Below are 19,458 nucleotides of genomic sequence, written 5' to 3' on the forward strand. Positions count from 1 at the left end.
TGACTCTACAGATTGATCACTTGAAACTACATCTTTCTTTTGCGGATGCATTCATTTATCTTTTATTCATTCATCATCTTAATTTTGAAATGACCCTACAGATGGATCACTTGAAACTACATCCTTCGTTTGCAGATGCATTTATTCAGCTCTTATTCATTCATTCATCTTAATTTTAAATTGACTCTAAAGATGGATCACTTGAAACTACATCTTTCTTTTTCTCATGCATTCATTTATTCATTCCTCATCTTAATTTTGAAATGACTCTAGAGATGGATCACTTGAAACTACATCTTTCATTTGCAGATGCACTCATTCATTCATTCATTCCTCATCTTAGTTTTGAAATGACTCTACAGATTGATCACTTGAAACTACATCTTTCTTTTGTAGATGCATTCATTCATCTTTTATTCATTCATCATCTTAATTTTGAAACGACTCTACAGATCGATCACTTGAAACTATATCTTTCTTTTGAAGATGCATTCATTTATCTCTTATTCATTCATTCATTGATTGTTTTAATTTTGAAATGACTCTACAGATGGATCACATGAAACTACATCTTTCTTTTGCATATACATTCAATCATCTCTTATTCATTCATTCATTCGTCACTTTAATTTTGAAATGAATCTACGGATGGATCACTTGAAACTACATCTTTCTTTTTCTGATGCATTCATTCATCTCTTATTCATTCATTCTTTCATTATATTAATTTTGAGATGACTCTACAGATGGATCACATGAAACTACATCTTTCTTTTGCAGATGCATTCATTCATCTTTTGTTCATTCATTCATTCGTCATCTTAATTTAGAAATGACTCTATTATACATGGATCACTTGAAACTACATCTTTCTGTTGCAGATGCATTCATTCATCTCTTATTCATTCATTCATTTATCATCTTAATTTTGAAATGACCCTACAGATGGATCACATGAAACAACATCTTTCTTTTGCAGATGCATTTATTCATCTCTTATTGATTCATCATCTTAATTTTGAAATGACCCTACAGATGGATCACTTGAAACTACATCTTTCTTTTGCAGATACATTCATTCATCTCTTTCTGAGGAGCTTCCTTACCTTGTGCCACTTTTTCTCAACACAGCAACACAAGGCAGTGCTAAAAAAAAAATCAGCTTTTTCAGTACTTCAAATTAATTGAATTTCCTCAACAATGGTTTTATCCCATCAAAGCCATCTATTTATTGCTTCCATCCAAGGTACATTTAAAATCTTGCAGTTGAATTGGGTAAAGGGCCAGTGACATGTAGAATGATTGGTGTGTTTGTTGCTACATAACATTTTATAAGCAAATCAAATAATAAATGTTAACTAAAAAAAAGAAAAAGGTACTTACGAAGACATAATTGGATCACATAAGCATAATAAGACCAAACAGCAAGTGCCACAATAAACAATACTGGAATCCATTTAAACACATTGAGACTTTTTGAAAGACATTGCTTAGCTCCCATGGTTATCGTGACTATGTATACATCTCTAAATATGTGGCCTTGATCCTTTGAATGACAATATGAATGTCTAAGTAAAAAAAAAGAACATTTTACTACCATAATATAATTTATAAATTGGCTAATCAGCAGAGCCAACACGACTTCTAAAAGAAAACAGAACAATACAAATATATAGCTAGAAATTGTGCATATTGCCCAAAACATGGAAATTGCCATAGATAAGTGAATAAAACTCTGGGAATATTTTTTTAGCTTAAATTTTCCTGTGACAGTATTTTTAAGTCTTTTGCTATGCTCTTTCCGGTTTTAAAGGCTTCAGAAGGTTGCATAAAAGATTCATTTCAACTTTTCAACATATATATATATATATATATATATATATATATATATATATATATATATATATATATATATATATATATATATATATATATATATATATATATATATATATATATATATATATATACATATATATACATAATATATATATATATATATATATATATATATATATATATATATATATATATATATATATATATATATATATATATATATATATATATGCTATTGATGCAGTATCTACCACCAGAACACTTTTTAAGTTTTTGGGATTTTTGTAAATAGTTCACAGGTGATATATACTCAATTAAAATTATACAGCAATATTATTTATATAGAAACCATAAATTTTCAACCATAAGTCTGAGAACTTTACAAATATATTTTGAATTTTAGAAGAATGGGTACTTACCTAAAACATAAAACACACCTGAGAACGGTACTTGCCTAAAATATAAAACACACTCTAGCACTTGTATTGCAAATACCTGGCTTTTCATGCAGTCTATACCAGACAAAAACCTTTGGCTTGTTAAGAAACCACATTATATATTTTTAGTTAAATTAAATATTTAGTTGGTATTTTGGTAAGGTTATTTTAGGTTATGTGCTCTGGGTGGCCCCTGTTCCATAATTCCTTGTGGTAGTTTTCATAATTTTGTTACTTAAGCATTGTATTTCATCATATTCTGTTTTATTTCATTAGCATTCACCAAACTTCACTTCTCGAGAGTGTTGTAGACAAGACAAGCTCCAAAGACTGATAGAATTTGTAAGATTGGCATCCACTAAATTCTTAACCATAACGTGTCCTTCATATTAGCCCATAGACTATAATGATACCCAAAATAGCCTAATGCCAAAGTGAAAAAAAGCAAGGTTTTGTGTTTAGCCAAAGGCATTATATGGCCTTATTAAGGAGGTGGGCTAGAATGCAACTGTAATATCCTTATTTGCCTCCAAGAACATTTTCTCACGGAAGCCAGTGTCAACTTGCTAAAATTTTCTTCAGATCATCATTATATTATACAGCCAGCACGCAAATTCGGCAACCACGGGCGTTCTTCATGAGGGCTTGCTATAATCTCTAATTCTGGTCCCCCCCCCCTGCCTGTCTCCAGCAAAGTGAACACTTCCAGCTTATTCAGTGTGTGGATTTCATTGTAGCTAATCTTTACTTGCCTACTAATTATAATAATATTGTTTCGAAGCAAAAGTTTGCCATCGCTTGCAAGAGACTCTGAAACTCAATAAAGAAAGTACGAAGTGACGGTTTACCATTAGTGATTTTGGAGGAATTTAACTGTAACATTGAAGACAGAAGCAAGTCTCGTGCCCAAGTGCTTCTAAGTTTACTTCCTAATGGATTCAAGCTAGCCACGAAAAACAAGCACTATTCTTTTATAAGTGTCTCTCAGTCTGTGTCTAACATCGATCAACGTTATTAGTTTTAATGTTGAGCTACCTACCATACAGGTAGGACCTGACAGAATGTAATCAGACCATCTGCCCCTGTCTGTCACTATCCCATGTGCTGTGAATGCATAACCACCGAAACCTAAACCGAAACTCGTGAGTGACTGGAAAAAGGTCTCCTGCCCTTTATTCCAACAAAGGTGTGACGAAGTCCTCGGAAAAATGAAGGTCCCTTTTCATCTGCTCCAGTGGAATGCTGACTTACCTGATAGTGAAATTAGACTGCAATTGAACCTATACTTTGCTGAAATATGCCACGCTTTAAAAATATCTGAAAGCTCAGCTGTTCCGAGTGTTGAGTTGCGCCATACATCTCGAGTAAAAGGATGGGCCCGAAACTCTGATATGGTGAATGCAAAGGCTCAGCCATGTTTCGGCTGTAGATTTGGCATGAATGTGGCAGGCCTGAGAGCGGTGAAGCCAATCAAATTCTTATTTTTACTAGATAGAAATTTGCAACAGAACTGCATAAACATCGCAAAGCTTTATAACATGAACCTGTGTCAAAAGTCATGGATAATCCTAATCTGATTTGGAATTTGTGTGCAAAGCCTGCTCAGTATAATAATCCGATTTCCAGTGAGATTGGTGAGAAAGTATGGGTTGATTATTTTAGTGCGGAATTGCAGCCCCAGATGAGTCGAAAAACCAAATGTTTTGTGAGCAACTAAGTCCCCTCCTTACTAAAGAGTTAAATTATTTTTTTGTGAACAGTAGTCAAATCCCGGAATTGTGCAAAAAATTAAAGAAAAAATCGTCAAGTGGTGCTGATAAAATATGTGCACATCATCTATTGAATGGTAGTCCCCTTTTAGTTAAACATCTTGCAATTGCTTACCAGATTATTATGTCACATGGTGTTGTACCAGATTTTTTTTGCTTAGAATCCATAACGCCTATACTGAAAAAAGGAAAACCCGCAACAGAACCTTCTTCTTATACACCGATAACTATTTCCTTTGTTTTTTGCAAGCTTTTTGAATTGTTAATAATAGGTGACATTAGGAAGTGTTGCAAGGTCCCTCCCCACCAGTTTGGTTTCCAGTCAGGAATGGGATGCGCTCACGCATTAAATGTTGTAGCAAATGTTCTGTTAGATGCGCACATTTCTAATGAATCGCTGGCTATTGGTGAATACGACGCACACCTCGCTTTTGACTCGGGCATACATGCGCAGATAATGCTAGAATTACGGAAAAATGGTGTCGACCCAGCTATTGTTAGACCTCTTTATGATCTGTATCGCCAATTAAATGTGTGTGTACGCATTCCTAATGCAGAACCCACTAGGAAAATCCCTGTAAAAAAAGGTATAACACAGGGTGCGATTTCTTCACCAGATTTGTTCAATAATAGTATTTCCGAGGCGCAGTCCAAAGTCACTACAAGCTGTATTCTAAGAGGAATAGATTTGACCATAGTTGCTTTTGTTGATGACACCTCGAATTTTTCTCGGCAAATAGCATCCATAGAAAGTAATTTTAATATCCTGTCATCTCAGTATGGTGATATTGGCCTTAGTTTTAATGTATCAAAATCGGAAGTAATGCTGTTTAATTGGAATAAATCTGTTCTACCTCACATTCAACTAGGATCCCTGTCTATTGAGCCTGTAAAGTCACTAGTATATTTGGGACTGCCCATCGGAGACACAATGTCATCTACCCGTTCGCTAATCATCACACATATAGAGCATAAAATTCGAACTGCGTATGGGGCCACAATTTCTTCGAAGAGAAGTCTTAATAGTTTTTCACCGGCTAGAATTTACAATGCTGTCGCGCAGCCACATATATTATATATAACACCATTTTGGAAACTTCTTCGTAAAGAAGATAAATTTAAAAACCGTAGAATTTTTTTCAGATATTTGAAGTTTCTGCTGCAAGTTCCATTGAGAACCAGTAATTCGTATCTGATCCAGAGATATGCAGTAACTGATCCATTTTCTGCAGTTAATCAGTTGCTTGACAAGTATTGTGCTAAGTTGGAGGGTAGCAGCCATCCTTGGCTACCTCTACTCTAATCACTTTGATTGAGGTGTATGTGTATTTGCTTTGTCTGTACCATTAAGTGTATGTTTTTTTCTCTCTCTCTTTTCTGTTGTTTTTTTCCATCAATTTCTGCATTTATAATGGGTTTAAAAAATAAATTCAAATTCAATTCAAATAGCATTATTGACTATGAAAAACAATTTTGAATAAGGAATGAATAGTAGGCTGCTAGCCTAGCCTTACTCTTTTGTTACTAGCCTACAGTATTTACTTTAGAGTAGACCCTATACTAGTGTTATCCAAAATAATGTTTTTAAATACAAGCCTACCTCTACTCACTTGCAAAAACTATATTTACCAGGTAAAAATGGAAGGTCACCCTGTAAAATCACTCCTTTTTTGACAGGATATAATAACAAAAACTTAGGTACAACTATACAGTAGTACCAAATGAAACGTAAGCTAAAAAATAGATATGGAGTGCATTTGACCAATGTTTAGCAAACTTATTTGCTTAACAATAACTTCCCCAAATGTAAAATGTTAAATATAATAGAAAGTACTTGACTGGAAGTTGTTAGCTGAAACACTATGGACAATTAGACAAATACCAGCATTTATCATGCATACTTTACTGTGAGCATAGATTACTTCCCAAAAGGTGTAGCCTACCACATTAAATTACCGTAGCCTCTTGTCTCTTATTGTTTTCTGCATATCATTTCAAATATTTTTTTCCATTTTTGAAAATATTAAAATTTTCACTTGTATATGACATCACTCATCCTTGCTTATCCTGCTTTCTGGGTTTAGGCTTGCAAGTGTAACTTCTTTGACAGTATCAGTGAACAGTTAGTCCTGTTGAGAAAAAATTCTCCTTCATAGTATGCAGAAAAATTGTAGTTGATCATTCCCAAAAGCACTTCCCTTTACTTTACCCCCCCCCCCCATGTGCTGATATATAACCAAATTATACATTTCTCTTGCACTTTGCTATATATCACTCTTTTGTTTCAAATTAATACCTTTAAACTGAAGCAACTAGGTTGCAGCTACTGCTGCAACCATAATGTGGACAAAATCAAGAAATTGGAAAATGCAATGTAAATATATCATTTGGGTTATACATTGGCACATTAGGGGGGTGGGACTGAGGGTAAGGTAAAGTGAAGTGCTTTTAGGAATTATTAACTGCAATTTTTCTGCATGTTACAAAGTAGGAATTGTTTTCTCAACAAGCCTAATTGTACACTGATACCCATCGGCCAACCAACCTAGGCTAAACTAGATTGTTTTAAGTTATGCTCAAACACACTACTACTATTAACAACTCATGGCAGCACCCAGCAGCCTAAGGTCAAAACAGCTCTACACACTCCTCCATCCCAAACTATTCAAAGCCTCCCTCTTAACACCCTCCCAGGAAGCTCCTACTTCCCTTAAATCTTTCCTTATGACCTTCTGCCATCCCAACCAAGGACAACCCATTTCTCTTTAGACCTAGACAGTTTGCTAAAAAGGACGATCTCTGCCAATTCGTCATCCTTCATCTACAGAGCATGCCCTAGCCATCTCAACCTTTCTCTCATTATAGCCCTAGAAAGCATGATTGAAACACACTTTTTGTACAGCCTACTATTTGAAATATGGCCAGTCAGTTGGGTACCCAAAACAATTCATAGGCAATTACTCTGGAAAACATCTAGGAAATCTTACTCTGTTTTTTGGAACACCCATGCTTCACAACTGTATTTGACAGTTGTGAAGCATGTCTTCCAAACTGTTCTTTGACTTTGAAAAAAACACCCTATGCCTTGGCTATTCTACTTTTAACATCTTCACTGCATCCCACTATCTTTGCTAATAACAGAGGCGGATAACAGAGGGGGGCGCCTCTTCGCCCCCCCTGGATCTGCCACTGGCTTATAATACTACCAAGGTAAGCGAGAATGTCCACCTGATTGATCTTTTGTTACTCAATGTCACAATTTTATGTTCACTTAATCCTCGCCTTAGTGACTTAGTTTTCTTAACATTAATTTTCAAACCTATTCTAGCACCCTGAACTCAAAAAACTTTTAAAAGTTTATTTACTTTGCTGACACTTTCATCTAGGATGCCTAAATCATCAACATAATCAACATAACATAAGTCCAGGAAATTTTTTCTTCCCCATTTGATTCTGTGTTCTCCCAAAGCCTTTCCTGTGGTCCTTAAATCAAAATCCATCAAAATGATTGATATATAAATGGGGATAGGATACAACCCTGCTTAGCTCCTGGTTTAATACAAAACCAGCTACTTACCTCATTTTCAACCTTAACTGTACCATTTTTATTCTTGTACATAGCACTAATTGCTTTAATCTATTTGTCTGGTATACTATACAAATAAAAACCTTTGCTAAAGCTCTTTTATCAGCAAATCAAATGCTTGCTCATAATCTATAAAACTGAGGACCTAAGCATAATTAACCTAAGCATGTAAATTTGGTCAACACATCCTCTACCCTTCCTAAAACTGCACTGTTCTTCTCTTAAAACTTTGTCTACAGCATCTCTAAGTCTGAAAAGCATCATCATAAAAAGTAATTTGCTACCTACAGAAACCAGGCAAAAACCTCTATAATTACCACACTCATTCTTATCACCTTTCTTATACAGGAGTATAATTAGGGCTTTCCTTAGATTGTCAGGTTCTTCTCTTTTTACAAAAATCATATTAATAATCTTCAGTAACTTATTTCTAACCTCTTAGCCACCATATTTAAGAAACTCACTTGCCACATTTTGAGCATCCAGGGCCTTATTACTTTTTTAATCCTTTTAGTGTTGTAACATAATTCTTTCTCACAGAATAAATCTTCCTTGACATCTGTGGTGTCATGAACTTTTTTATTTTTCTCTAAAACTTTTCCTGTAACTCTATTCTGGTTTAGCAAATTCTCAAAATGTTTTGTCCATCTCTCTTTAGCTCTTTCCTTATCACTTATTGTGGTCTCATTCCTATCTTTAAGTGGGGAAAGTCCAGATTGACTACTTCCTCTCAATTTACTAACATGCCAGTATAATATTTTACTATTATGCCATCTAGCTTCATCTTCTAGATCCTTGGTAATTTTCCAAATTATTCTGTCTATCTTCTACACTGTCAAATTTTAAACTCTGAAGTTTAGTATTCAACTGTTCCTGGAAAGTGTCTATCAAAATCTCATCCTGGGTCTACCAATGTCACAGCTTTCTGACAGGTAGTTACCCTTCCAAAATTTCAGCTTACAATTAATCTTAGACAATACTAGATGGTTACATTTACTTTTAACACCAATAAAAGCACTCCTATATATCCTAGCATCTTGTATAAATCCAACTAAAGTTTTGTTTAAAATAACACAATCAATAATCAAACTCTTTGGTCCAGCAGCCTCTATAGAAAATTGCTCTTCTCTGCAAGAATATCTCAATAACCTCTGTCTGTGGGTAACAACCTAGACGCTTGAGTTCAACCCACACAAATGCAAAGTCCTTTATCTCAGTCCAAACAATCCCTGCCATAGTTATCACATGATTGAATCTGCAGGTGCCAATATACCCATTTAGAGTGCAAAGGAAGAGTGTGAACTTGGGGTATTAATTCACAATAAACTTAAGTCTCATAGTCACTGTTGGAACCAAGCAGCTAATCCAAACAGGGTCTTTGATTGGATCAAGCATTCAGTAACAAGTCACCAACCAAGAGTTATAAAGAAGCTTTACAGAGCCCTTGTTTGTCCCCATCTTGAGTTTGGCATGCTGGTTGCCAACCCACACTTTAAGTGTAACATGGAGATTCTTGAGAAGGTCCAGCATAGAGCAACCAAGCTCCCTTTTGCCAAACAACAAATCTTCTACAAGCAATGACTAGAAAAACTTGACCTGCCTACCCTAAAATACCACAGAGAGAGAGAGATGTCATCCTTGCATTAAAGATGATGACCAGTGACACCATCAAGCCCGTTTTTGATCACAATGAATATACCAGAACACAAAGAAATTCCATAAAATTGTATCAAAATCTACCATGTTGGCCAGATCAGTTGATAGCTTCAAAGTTGGTGTTGATCATGATTGGAGCAGCAAGCCATTGAAGATGCAGTGGGACCAACCAGCATCATTGAACAGGGTCTATTAGGTGCCACCTGCCCCCTTTAGCCCCCAAATATGCCCAGCTGCTGATGTATCTAGTGACACCCAACAAGGAAACCAAACTGTCCTGTAAATATGAAAATTGTGTTAATTGTCCTGTTGCTATGAACTGTTGTCCTGTATATATGTAAATAGTGATAATCCAACTGTGACATGAATATTGTCAAGTCAATATTACCTGGCAACATCTACAGGCTCTTCTACCTTAGTTGCTAGAAGATGTAATTTAAGGTATTTAAGCCTAGCTGTCTTAGCCTAGCCTACTATCATGTGAATACCATATTGACTTATGGGCCATTTTATGACCAAATACTATATTGGTTACAATTCTGTGTTGGAAGTCCCCTGGACCTCTAGTTGAATGGATGCTTTGCATAATCCTGTGCCCATCTTAGTCACAAGGTGTTTTTCAGTACTTGGTGATGCTTCTATCAACAAAAGTTGAAATTCTGCACAGACAATCTCTGTACTTGTCTATTATATAAAACAGTCTCAAGAAGTGAAGTTTGGTTTATGCTAATAAAAAAAAAAAAACATGATGAAAATAGAATACTTTATTAGCAAAATTGTGAAAACTACAACTTGGAAATTGTCAAATTCTCTAGTATTAAGTGTTTCTCTTTTCTTATATGTGTTTTGTTTACAGGTTGTGACCTGGGTTCTATATCAATTTGCCTAACTTAATACCTGGCTTCGAAAAAATTACAGAAATATGCTCCCAGAACCCAGAAATGCCCTCAAGAATCATGTTAAAATAAACTTGGCCTTCTGCCTTTACTGCCACCTGCCACATGTACTCTACTAAGTATGAATGCAAATGATGGTGGGATGGACCTTGGTGCTGTTTTTTCCTCCACTTTCTGGAACTCCACATTTTCTCTACTCTTTGGGTAGAGGTGCTGGTTTCTCAGATGACAATATTATTTTTGTGGTTCACTTTCAAATGAGTGAAACCTGCTTATTCCAGCTCAGTTGTGTTGTAGCCTTCCAACAATCTAAAACGATTCTTGATCCTGGCTCTATGTTAAGCTTAATTTGCTTGAGTAAAGTTTCTGCTCCTTGGTTGGTAACTTTTACTAACAATCTTTCACTGGTTTTCCAGCAAACTCCACCAAACACCCCCTATTAGAGTAAGATTCTTCCTGCATTATTTTTCCTTTTTGTAAGCAAGGATTCATCTATTTCCACTATATGACCAATTCCTCCAAATTTCTTTGTTTTTCTGTTGAACAAAAAACATGCACACTTCACTGAGGTAGTTATTCCAATTGACAACCATTTGTTTAGAAATGCCTAGCTCTTGTTGACACCAGACCACAGAAAACAATTTGTTAATCCAGAAATAAATGAAACAAACTACAGCAGGAAATGGTATTTCACTTTTAGAAAACCATGTATTGACATGCAAATGGACACTTTTCAAACATGGCCTAGTGTTACATTTCCAAAAATGTTGCTGCTCATAAAAGTGCAAAGTCATGGTGTGTCCATTGATGCAGTGTATTGTTTTGGACAACAGCCCCTTATCCTGGAAAAGTATAATTGCCTGTTCTTTGGTCCTTGGCAAATCTCAAATCTTAATTTGAACAACAATGGTGAGACACTATATCCTATCACTAACAAAATAACCAGTGTCCTCAAGAATTGCATTAATAATGAACTTGGTCAAGAACTGCATTAATAATGAACTTTTCTTTGGGTTTGAGATGGTCAGCCAAAGCTGAGGCTCCCAATTTAATAACTCACAAATGACTTACACAATTTTGCTAATAAAGATATTCTATTGTCACCAAACTTCACTTCTCAAGTGTGTTTTATATAATAGACAAGTATTACAATCTAATAGGCCCCTCCTATTACCTCCAACTCATTATATATTCACAATATTATACTACTATGGGAAGGCAGCCCATAGTAGACAAATAAGCTAGGAAGAGGTTTTTCAACTCAGAAACACCAATCAAAACAGACCAAGCTAAGAAGAATAACCTATTAATCAGAATCCTATGTAAATAATGTGTTGTTTGCTAGACTATAATTTCCTCAAGGGGTGTTACTCCTCAAGTGGGAATAGAGTTGACCTCAATATCCCTGGTCTTGGAGGTACCCGGCTAGGCTACAACAATATCCAAAATAATGTCAATTTGAAAAAAAAATCTGTAAATTCAGGGTATCAGTTATACTAGTATATGCCCCTGTAGAACCACTGACAGAGAGTAGTGACACAGATGAATTTTACTAACAGTTAAAGGAGCAAATAGACAGGGTCCCAGGCAGAAATATGATGTTTTTACTAGGAGATTTTAATGCCCAGGTTGGTAGAAATAGGGATAGATGGTATCCTAGCCTAGGTAAATTTGGTGTAAGAAAAGAAAACAGTAATGGATACAGAATTTTGCAACTTTGTTGGTACAACAATCTAGTTATAACCAACATGGTGTTTGGTCATAAAATGGCTCATAAGTAAACATGGTATTCATGTGATGGTAAGACAGCAAGCCTTATCAATTATGTTATAGTAAACCAAAGACTGGCATGATCAATACAGGATACTAGGGTATATAGGAGTGCTGTTATTGATGTTAGAAGTAAAGATCACCATCTGGTAGTGTCAAGGGTTCATTTAAAGCTCAAATTTTGGAAGCGTAACTACCTCCAGGGAAGTTATGATGTTGATAGACTCCAGGATGAGAATTTGAGGGAAACTTTCCAGGAACAGTTGAATACTAAACTTGAGAGTTTAAAATTTGATAATGTGGAAGGTGGTTGGAATAATTTTAGAAATATAATTTTGTGAAGTTGCTGAAGGTGTCATAGGGAAGAAAGCTAGGACTGCAGATAAGAATATTAGTGAAAAAACTTTATGTTTAATAGAAAGGACCTGTACAAGAATTATCTGAGTGATAGATCATATGAAAACAAAAGCAATGTAAAGAAAGTGGAGAAAGGATTAAAATATGAACTAAAAAGATGTGAAGTGGAGGCCATGGATAAAATTGCTAAGGATCTGGAAGATGCAGCTAGACAGCATAATAGTAAAATATTGTACTGGCATGTCAATAAATTGAGATGGAGTAGTCAATCCAAACTTGGCCCAGTTAAAGATAGAAATGGGGCCACAATTAGCAATAAGGAAAAAATTAAAGAGAGATGGGCAGAACATTTTGATAATTTGCTAAATTAAGATAGAGTTGCAAGTAAAGATATAGAGGAAAATGAAAAAGTTTGTGATACCTTGGATGTGAGGGAAGATTTGTTTTGTGAGGAAGAAAAACTAAAACTAAAAGGATTAAAAATAATAAGGCTCCAGGTGCTGATAGGGTAGTAAATGAGTTTCCTAAATATGGTGACTCTGAGGTTAGAAACAAGTTACTGAAGATTATGAATATGATCTTTGAAAAAGGGGAAGTACAAAAAGACTTTAGGAAGACCTTAATTAAACCACTTTATAAGAAAGGTGGTGAAAGTGAGTGTGGTAATTATCAAGGCATTAGTCTGGTCTCTGTAGGTAGCAAATTACTAAAGTGATTAGTGCTATGTATGAGAATAACACAGCTGTGGTTAAGGTAGAAAATGAGGTTAGCAGTTGGTTTTGTATTAAATCAGGAGTTAAGCTGGGCTGTGCTCTATGTCCCTTTATATGGATTATTTTGATTGATTTTGTATTAAGAAGTACAGGAAAGGCAATGGGAGACAATAGAATCAAATGAGGTGGAAAAAGTCTCATGGACTTAGATTATGCTGATGATTTAAGCATCCTAGAGGAAAGTGTGAGCAAAATGAATGAACTTTAAGAGGTTTTGCAAGTTCAAGGTACTAGAATAGGTTTGAAAATTAATGTCAAGAAGACTAAGTCACTAAGGCTAGGAATAAGTGAAGATGAAAAGCTGATGTAGGGTAATGAAAAGATTGATTAAGTGGGCAGCTTCACTTACCTTGGTAGCATTATTAGTAAAGATGGGGAGGGGGAGCAGTGAAGATGTTAAAAGTAGAATAGCCTAGGCTAAGGTTGTTTGGTAAAATTCTACTTTAGTTACTTTTGGCTATCTTGGAAAGGGGATGGGTTAGGAAAATGAAACTTTCAGGGATGGATGTACATGCTAAGGTTTGTCCCGGGAAGGTACTTTGAAGTACCTACCTCCACTCATCCCCCCTCTATATAATGGTAAATTACTGCGCATTACTAGTTGTTTTTAACTCATATTTCATCCTATATTACTATCATAAATATAAATCACTGCTTACCTTACACAACTTCTGCTTTTAACCTTGTTTATTAAAATATATTCCAAAATCCTATTTAAATCCTAAGCCATTTAATTTTCAACCCATGCTGACTTTCTTTATGGTATATGAAACCAGGTTTGTTGTGATGTCACACTTGCCTTATCAGAAACCCTTGAGGGTAGCAGGCACATGCCAAACACCTCTGTGTTGATAAGACCATTTAAACTGTATTAATTAGGGACTGGATTTGACAAGAGGGACCAGTAAAAATAACCTAATCGTTTTTAGAGGACAAAATATGTCATGGGAAGATGTTTTTGAAATCCCTCTTCCACCCAAACTAAAAATTTTCTAAAATTCTACTTTAGAAGCTTTTAAAGTATTTCTAAAGTACTAAAAGATAGAGTGCTAAAAACATCAGAATCAACTTCAGAGGAGACGTTATGTCACGGGAAGAGGTTTTTAAAATCCCCCTTCCCCCCAAACTCAAAATTTTTCAAAATTCTACTTTAGAAGCTTTTAAAATATTTCTAAAGTACTAAAAGATAGAGTGCTAAAACATCAGAATCGACTTCAGAGGTCACATTATATCACGGGACGAGGTTTTTGAAATCACCCTTCCCCCCAAACTCAAAATTTTCTAAAATTCTACTTTAGAAGCTTTTAAAATATTTCTAAAGTACTAAAAGATACAGTTCTAAAAACATCAGAATCAACTTCAGAGGACACGTTATATCACGGGAAGAGGCTTTTAATATGCCCCTTCCCCCCAAACTCAAAATTTTCTAAAATTCTACTTTAGGAGCTTTTTAAATATTTCTAAAGTGCTAAAACATAGAGTGCTAAAAACATCAGAATCGACTTCAGAGGACACGTTATATCACGGGAAGATGTTTTTAAAATCCTCCTTCCCCCAAAACTCAAAATTTTCCAAAATTCTACTTTAGAAGCTTTTAAAATATTTCTAAAGCACTAATAGATAGAGCGCTAAAAAGATCAGAATTGACTTCAGAGGACAAATTATGTTATGGGAAGAAGTTTTTAAAATCCCACTTCCCCCCAAACTCAAAATTTTCAAAAATTCTACTTTAGAAGCTTTTTTAAATATTTGTAAAGCGCTAAGACACAAAACGTGCAGAAATTATTTAAAAAAAAACTACGTTTTTAACGTTACTACGTTTTACGTTAAACAGGCTGAGTCACAAGTTCGAACGATAAAACGGACAGGGGTTAAGAGGTACAGTTGGGGGCCTGCCGCCCCCCAAACTCCCGCTTTTGTAGCCTTTAGATAAAAAAAACAAGTTTTTTAAACTGAAAGTAAGGAGTGACATTAAAACTTAAAACAAACAGAAATTATTCCGTATATGAAAGGGGCTGTCCCCTCTTCAACGCCTTGCTCTTTACGCTTAAGTTTTTTATTGTTTAACAAAAATAGTACCTCCTAACCCCTGTATGTTTTAAGGTTCGAACTTGTGACTCAACCTATTTAGTCCCCGCCCTCCCCCTCCCCCTGCTATCAAATCCCCTTGCAGCTAACCTTTCCACCCTTGAAAGAAAATTTTTATATAAGTTCCAGCATTTTCTATATATTTTGAATCACGGATGTAAAAAAGAAAAGCAAAATTTTTCAACATTATAGGATTAAGCTATTTGAATATGTTTTATGTGGTTACCCAACTTAAAATATTAAGGGGTTTCCAAAAAAAAATAATCAAAACGAATATCGATTATTTGGTACTTGTGTATTATAAATAACCCACCGCTATAGACTGTACAAGGAAACCAGACGAACGGGTATTTGTTAGACAAATGGATCAAAAAGCGTGATTTCTTATTGCGTTTACAATATTTAAACTGTTGTTTTTTTGGGTTTAGGGAGGGAAAAAGGTACATAGGTTAGGTTACATATTTAATATATGCTATAATTTACCCCCACCCCCTAATGTGCAAATATGTAGCCCAAATTTGTTTCTAAAATATTATATTCATCCTATTTTATTTTATTTAATTAGAAGTAACCAAACTTAAATTCTTTCGTGTATTGTGGTGGTTATTTATAATGCACAAGTACCGATTATTCTATAGTTAAATATTTACTTCCACCCCCTCTCTCCCCCTCCCTATTTACACTTCAATACTGTCTCGTAGCTTCAAGAATGAAGATTGCTACACTAAACTATTTGAAAAAAAACATTTGGATGGCTTTAAGAACAAATGGGGTTAGATATTGTAAATTGCCATATTTTCTGTTACAACGTTTTAAAAATTAACTAGTAAATAATACCCATAAAAAACAAATTAGTTGGGGTTATAAAGCTCCGATATATGTTTCATGAAATGGTGCATTCTCGAGGAGATTGAATATTTTTTTTGAAATAGTGCTCTGTTAGATATCCTTCCATATGTTCTTCTCTTCTGCCATATGTGGGTATATTTTCTCGAACTTCAAGCCAGTGTCTTTTGATGTTTTGTGTGAGCACCTGTTGCAGCGTCAACAAAATTTATGCTGTGGTTGACGTGTAAATGCTAATAGCCCTGGCTAGCCAGGCAATCGTAGGCCCTCCAACAGTCACTGATAATTGTTGTCCCTGGCAGGATTCGGTTTTGGATAATTCCCAACAATTAGTTCGGGTTATAAAGCTCCGATATATGTTTCATGAAATGGTGCATTCTCGAGGAGATTGAATTCCCAACAACGTGGCACTACTTCTATCCGGCACAGAAACCATGAATGAATTGCCAGTTCCTTGCTCTATTCCACCAAACACCCAAGCATCTGCGACAATCTGACCACGATTATATTTATGCTTCCCAAATTAGGCTTCATCTATCTCAACAGTGACTCCTTCTCCTCCCAAAGGAGCGGAGTTTGAATGACATATTTACATACAAACCTCTCTGTAGAACTGGCTCCAATCCACAAAGTTTTTTTTTTACAACAAATAACATTTTTGATCATAAAATTCTCCCTTGGAGGCGGTATTTGAAGCCAAATCATCAAAAAATAGAAATTTTTTAGCAGAGAAAGGTGTGAACCAGCCATCCATGTTTTGTCATAGACCGATTTTGAAAAATTACACTTTACCTGAGAATATTCGCGGCCACCTCGGATAGGTATAAGCCTATACTTCTGGCAACAAAACGAATTTCTATATTTTATGCAAATCTGGCCACAGTTATCACAATTCCTGCTTCTCAATAACATGCTATGGTTATAATACAACTCTAAGACTGCCTCAACAGTAGAAAATTGAATCATTTTGCTTGTTTAGTCCCAGGTTGCAGAAATTTAACTTTGGCAGAAACCGTAATGCTTTCGAGTCGGCACTGATGTCTGTTCAAAAAAAAAAAAAACTTAAATGAAAGATTAAATTTACTTTATACAAGGATGTTCTTTTTTTTTTTTTTTTTAGTTAACAAAATTTCCAGATACCTCGCTGTTCTTCTGTAATTTTTTAGTGGCCCAATTACCTAGAAATAATTATTTTCTGACTTCAAACTGTCCAAATACTTTACCCCCCGGGGAAAATACCCCCCCCATGGAAAAGAAGGCTAAAACTTTACAAAATTTTGAGTTTGGGGCGAAGGGGGATTTCAAAAACTTCTTCCCATAATATAATTTGGTCTCTAAAGTCGATTCTTATGTTTGTAGCGCTCTATGTCTTAGCGCTTTACAAATATTTAAAAAGCTTCTAAAGTAGAATTTTGGAAAATTTTGAGTTTGGGGGGAAGGGGGATTTCAAAAACTTCTTCCCATAATATAATTTGGTCTCTAAAGTCGATTCTTATGTTTGTAGCGCTCAATGTCTTAGCGCTTTACAAATATTTAAAAAAGCTTCTAAAGTTTAATTTTGGAAATTTTTGAGTTTTGGGGGAAGGGGGATTTTAAAAACCTCTTCCCGTGATATAACGTGTCGTCTGAAGTCGATTCTGATTTTTTTAGCACTCTATCTATTAATGCTTTAGAAATATTTAAAAAGCTTCTAAAGTAGAATTTTGGAAAATTTTGAGTTTGGGGGGAAGGGGGATTCCAAAAACATCTTCCCGTAACATAATTTGTCCTCTGAAGTCGATTCTGATATTTGTAGTGCTCTTTCTATTAGTGCTTTAGAAATATTTAAAAGGCTTCTAAAGTATAATTTTGGAAAATTTTGAGTTTGGGGGGAAGGGGGTTTTAAAAATCTCTTCCCGTGACATAACGTGTCCTCTGAAGTCGATTCTAATGTTTTTAGGACTCTATCTATTAGTGCCTTAGAAATATTTAAAAAGTTTCTAAAGTAGAATTTTGGAAAATTTTTAGTTTGGGGGGAAGGGGGATTTTAAAAACCTCTTCCCGTGATATAAAGTGTCCTCTGAAGTCGATTCTGAAGTTTTTAGCACTCTATCTTTTAGTGCTTTAGTAATATTTAAAAAGCTATTTCAGTAGAAATGTAAAAAATTTGATGTAGGGTAGAAGGAGGGTTATCAAACCATCTTCCCGTAATGTAAAGTGTCCTCTGAAGTCAATTCGGGTGTTTTTAGCTCTCTATGTATTAACAAATTAGAAATATTTAAAAATCTTATGAAATAAAATTTTGGAAAATTTTGAGTTAGGGGGGAAGGGGGATTTTAAAACCCTCTTCTCGTGATACAACGTGTCCTCTGAAGTTGATTCTGAAACTTGTAACGCTCTATCTATTAGTGCTTTAGAAATATTTAAAAAAGCTTATAAATTATAATTTTTGAAATTTTTGAGTTTGGGGGGAAGGGGGATATTAATACCCTCTTCCCGTGATATAATGTGTCCTCTGAAGTCGATTCTGATGTTTTTAGCACTCTATCTATTAATGCTTTAGACATATTTAAAAAGCTTCTTAAGTAGAATTTTGGAAATTTTTGAGTTTGGGGGGACGGGGGATTCCAAAAACATTTTCCCATAACATAATTTGTCCTCTGAAGTCGATTCTGATATTTGTAGTGCTCTTTCTATTAGTGCTTTAGAAATATTTAAAAGGCTTCTAAAGCAGAATTTTGGAAAATTTTGAGTTTGGGGGGAAGGGGGTTTTAAAAACCTCTTCCCGTGATATAACGTGTCCTCTGAAGTCGATTCTAATGTTTTTAGCACTCTCTCTATTAGTGCCTTAGAAATATTTGAAAAGCTTCTAAAGTATAATTTTGGAAAATTTTTAGTTTGGGGGAAAGGGGGGTTTTAAAAACCTCTTCCCGTGATATAAAGTGTCCTCTGAAGTCGATTCTGATGTTTTTAGCACTCTATCTATTAATGCTTTAGAAATATTTAAAAAGCTTCTAAATTAGAATTTTGGAAAATTTTGAGTTTGGGGGGAAGGGGGATTATAAAAACAGCTTCCTGTCACATAATTTGTCATCTGAAGTCGATTCTGCTGTTTGTAGTGCTCTATCTCTTAGTGCTTTTAAAATATTTAAAAAGTTGCTAAAGTAGAATTTTGGAAAATTTTGAGTTTGGGGGGAAGGGGATTTCAAAACATCTTCCCATGACACAAATTGTCCTCTAAAGTTGATTCTGCTGTTTGCAGCATTCTATGTCTTAGTGCTTTAGAAATATTTAAAAAAGCTTCTTAAGTAGAATTTTGGAAAATTTTGAGTTTGGGGGGAAGGGGGATTTCAAAAACATCTTCCCATAACATAATTTGTCCTCTGAAGTCGATTCTGGTTTTTGTAGCACTCTTATCTATTAGTGCTTTAGAAATATTTAAAAAGCTTCTAAAGTAGAATT

At 34.9% G+C, this 19,458-nt stretch overlaps 1 protein-coding gene across 2 annotated transcripts in view; it reads right to left on the bottom strand.

Annotated features, from left to right (window-relative positions):
* LOC148955070 (palmitoyltransferase ZDHHC15B-like) overlaps positions 1 to 19,458 on the bottom strand; it is a 62,368-nt gene that overhangs the window by 41,089 nt on the left and 1,821 nt on the right. For both annotated transcript variants that reach the window (XM_089100045.1, XM_089100037.1), the window contains exon 2: positions 1,384 to 1,568. In XM_089100045.1, the coding sequence (XP_088956171.1) occupies positions 1,384 to 1,501 (118 nt within the window). In that variant the 5' untranslated portion in view covers positions 1,502 to 1,568. The remainder of the gene's footprint in view (positions 1 to 1,383; positions 1,569 to 19,458) is intronic.

The sequence above is a fragment of the Artemia sp. Qi Xiang Cuo genome, chromosome 2, assembly GCF_049724085.1.
Source record: "Artemia sp. Qi Xiang Cuo chromosome 2, ASM4972408v1, whole genome shotgun sequence".
Lineage (NCBI taxonomy): Eukaryota > Metazoa > Arthropoda > Branchiopoda > Anostraca > Artemiidae > Artemia > Artemia sp. Qi Xiang Cuo.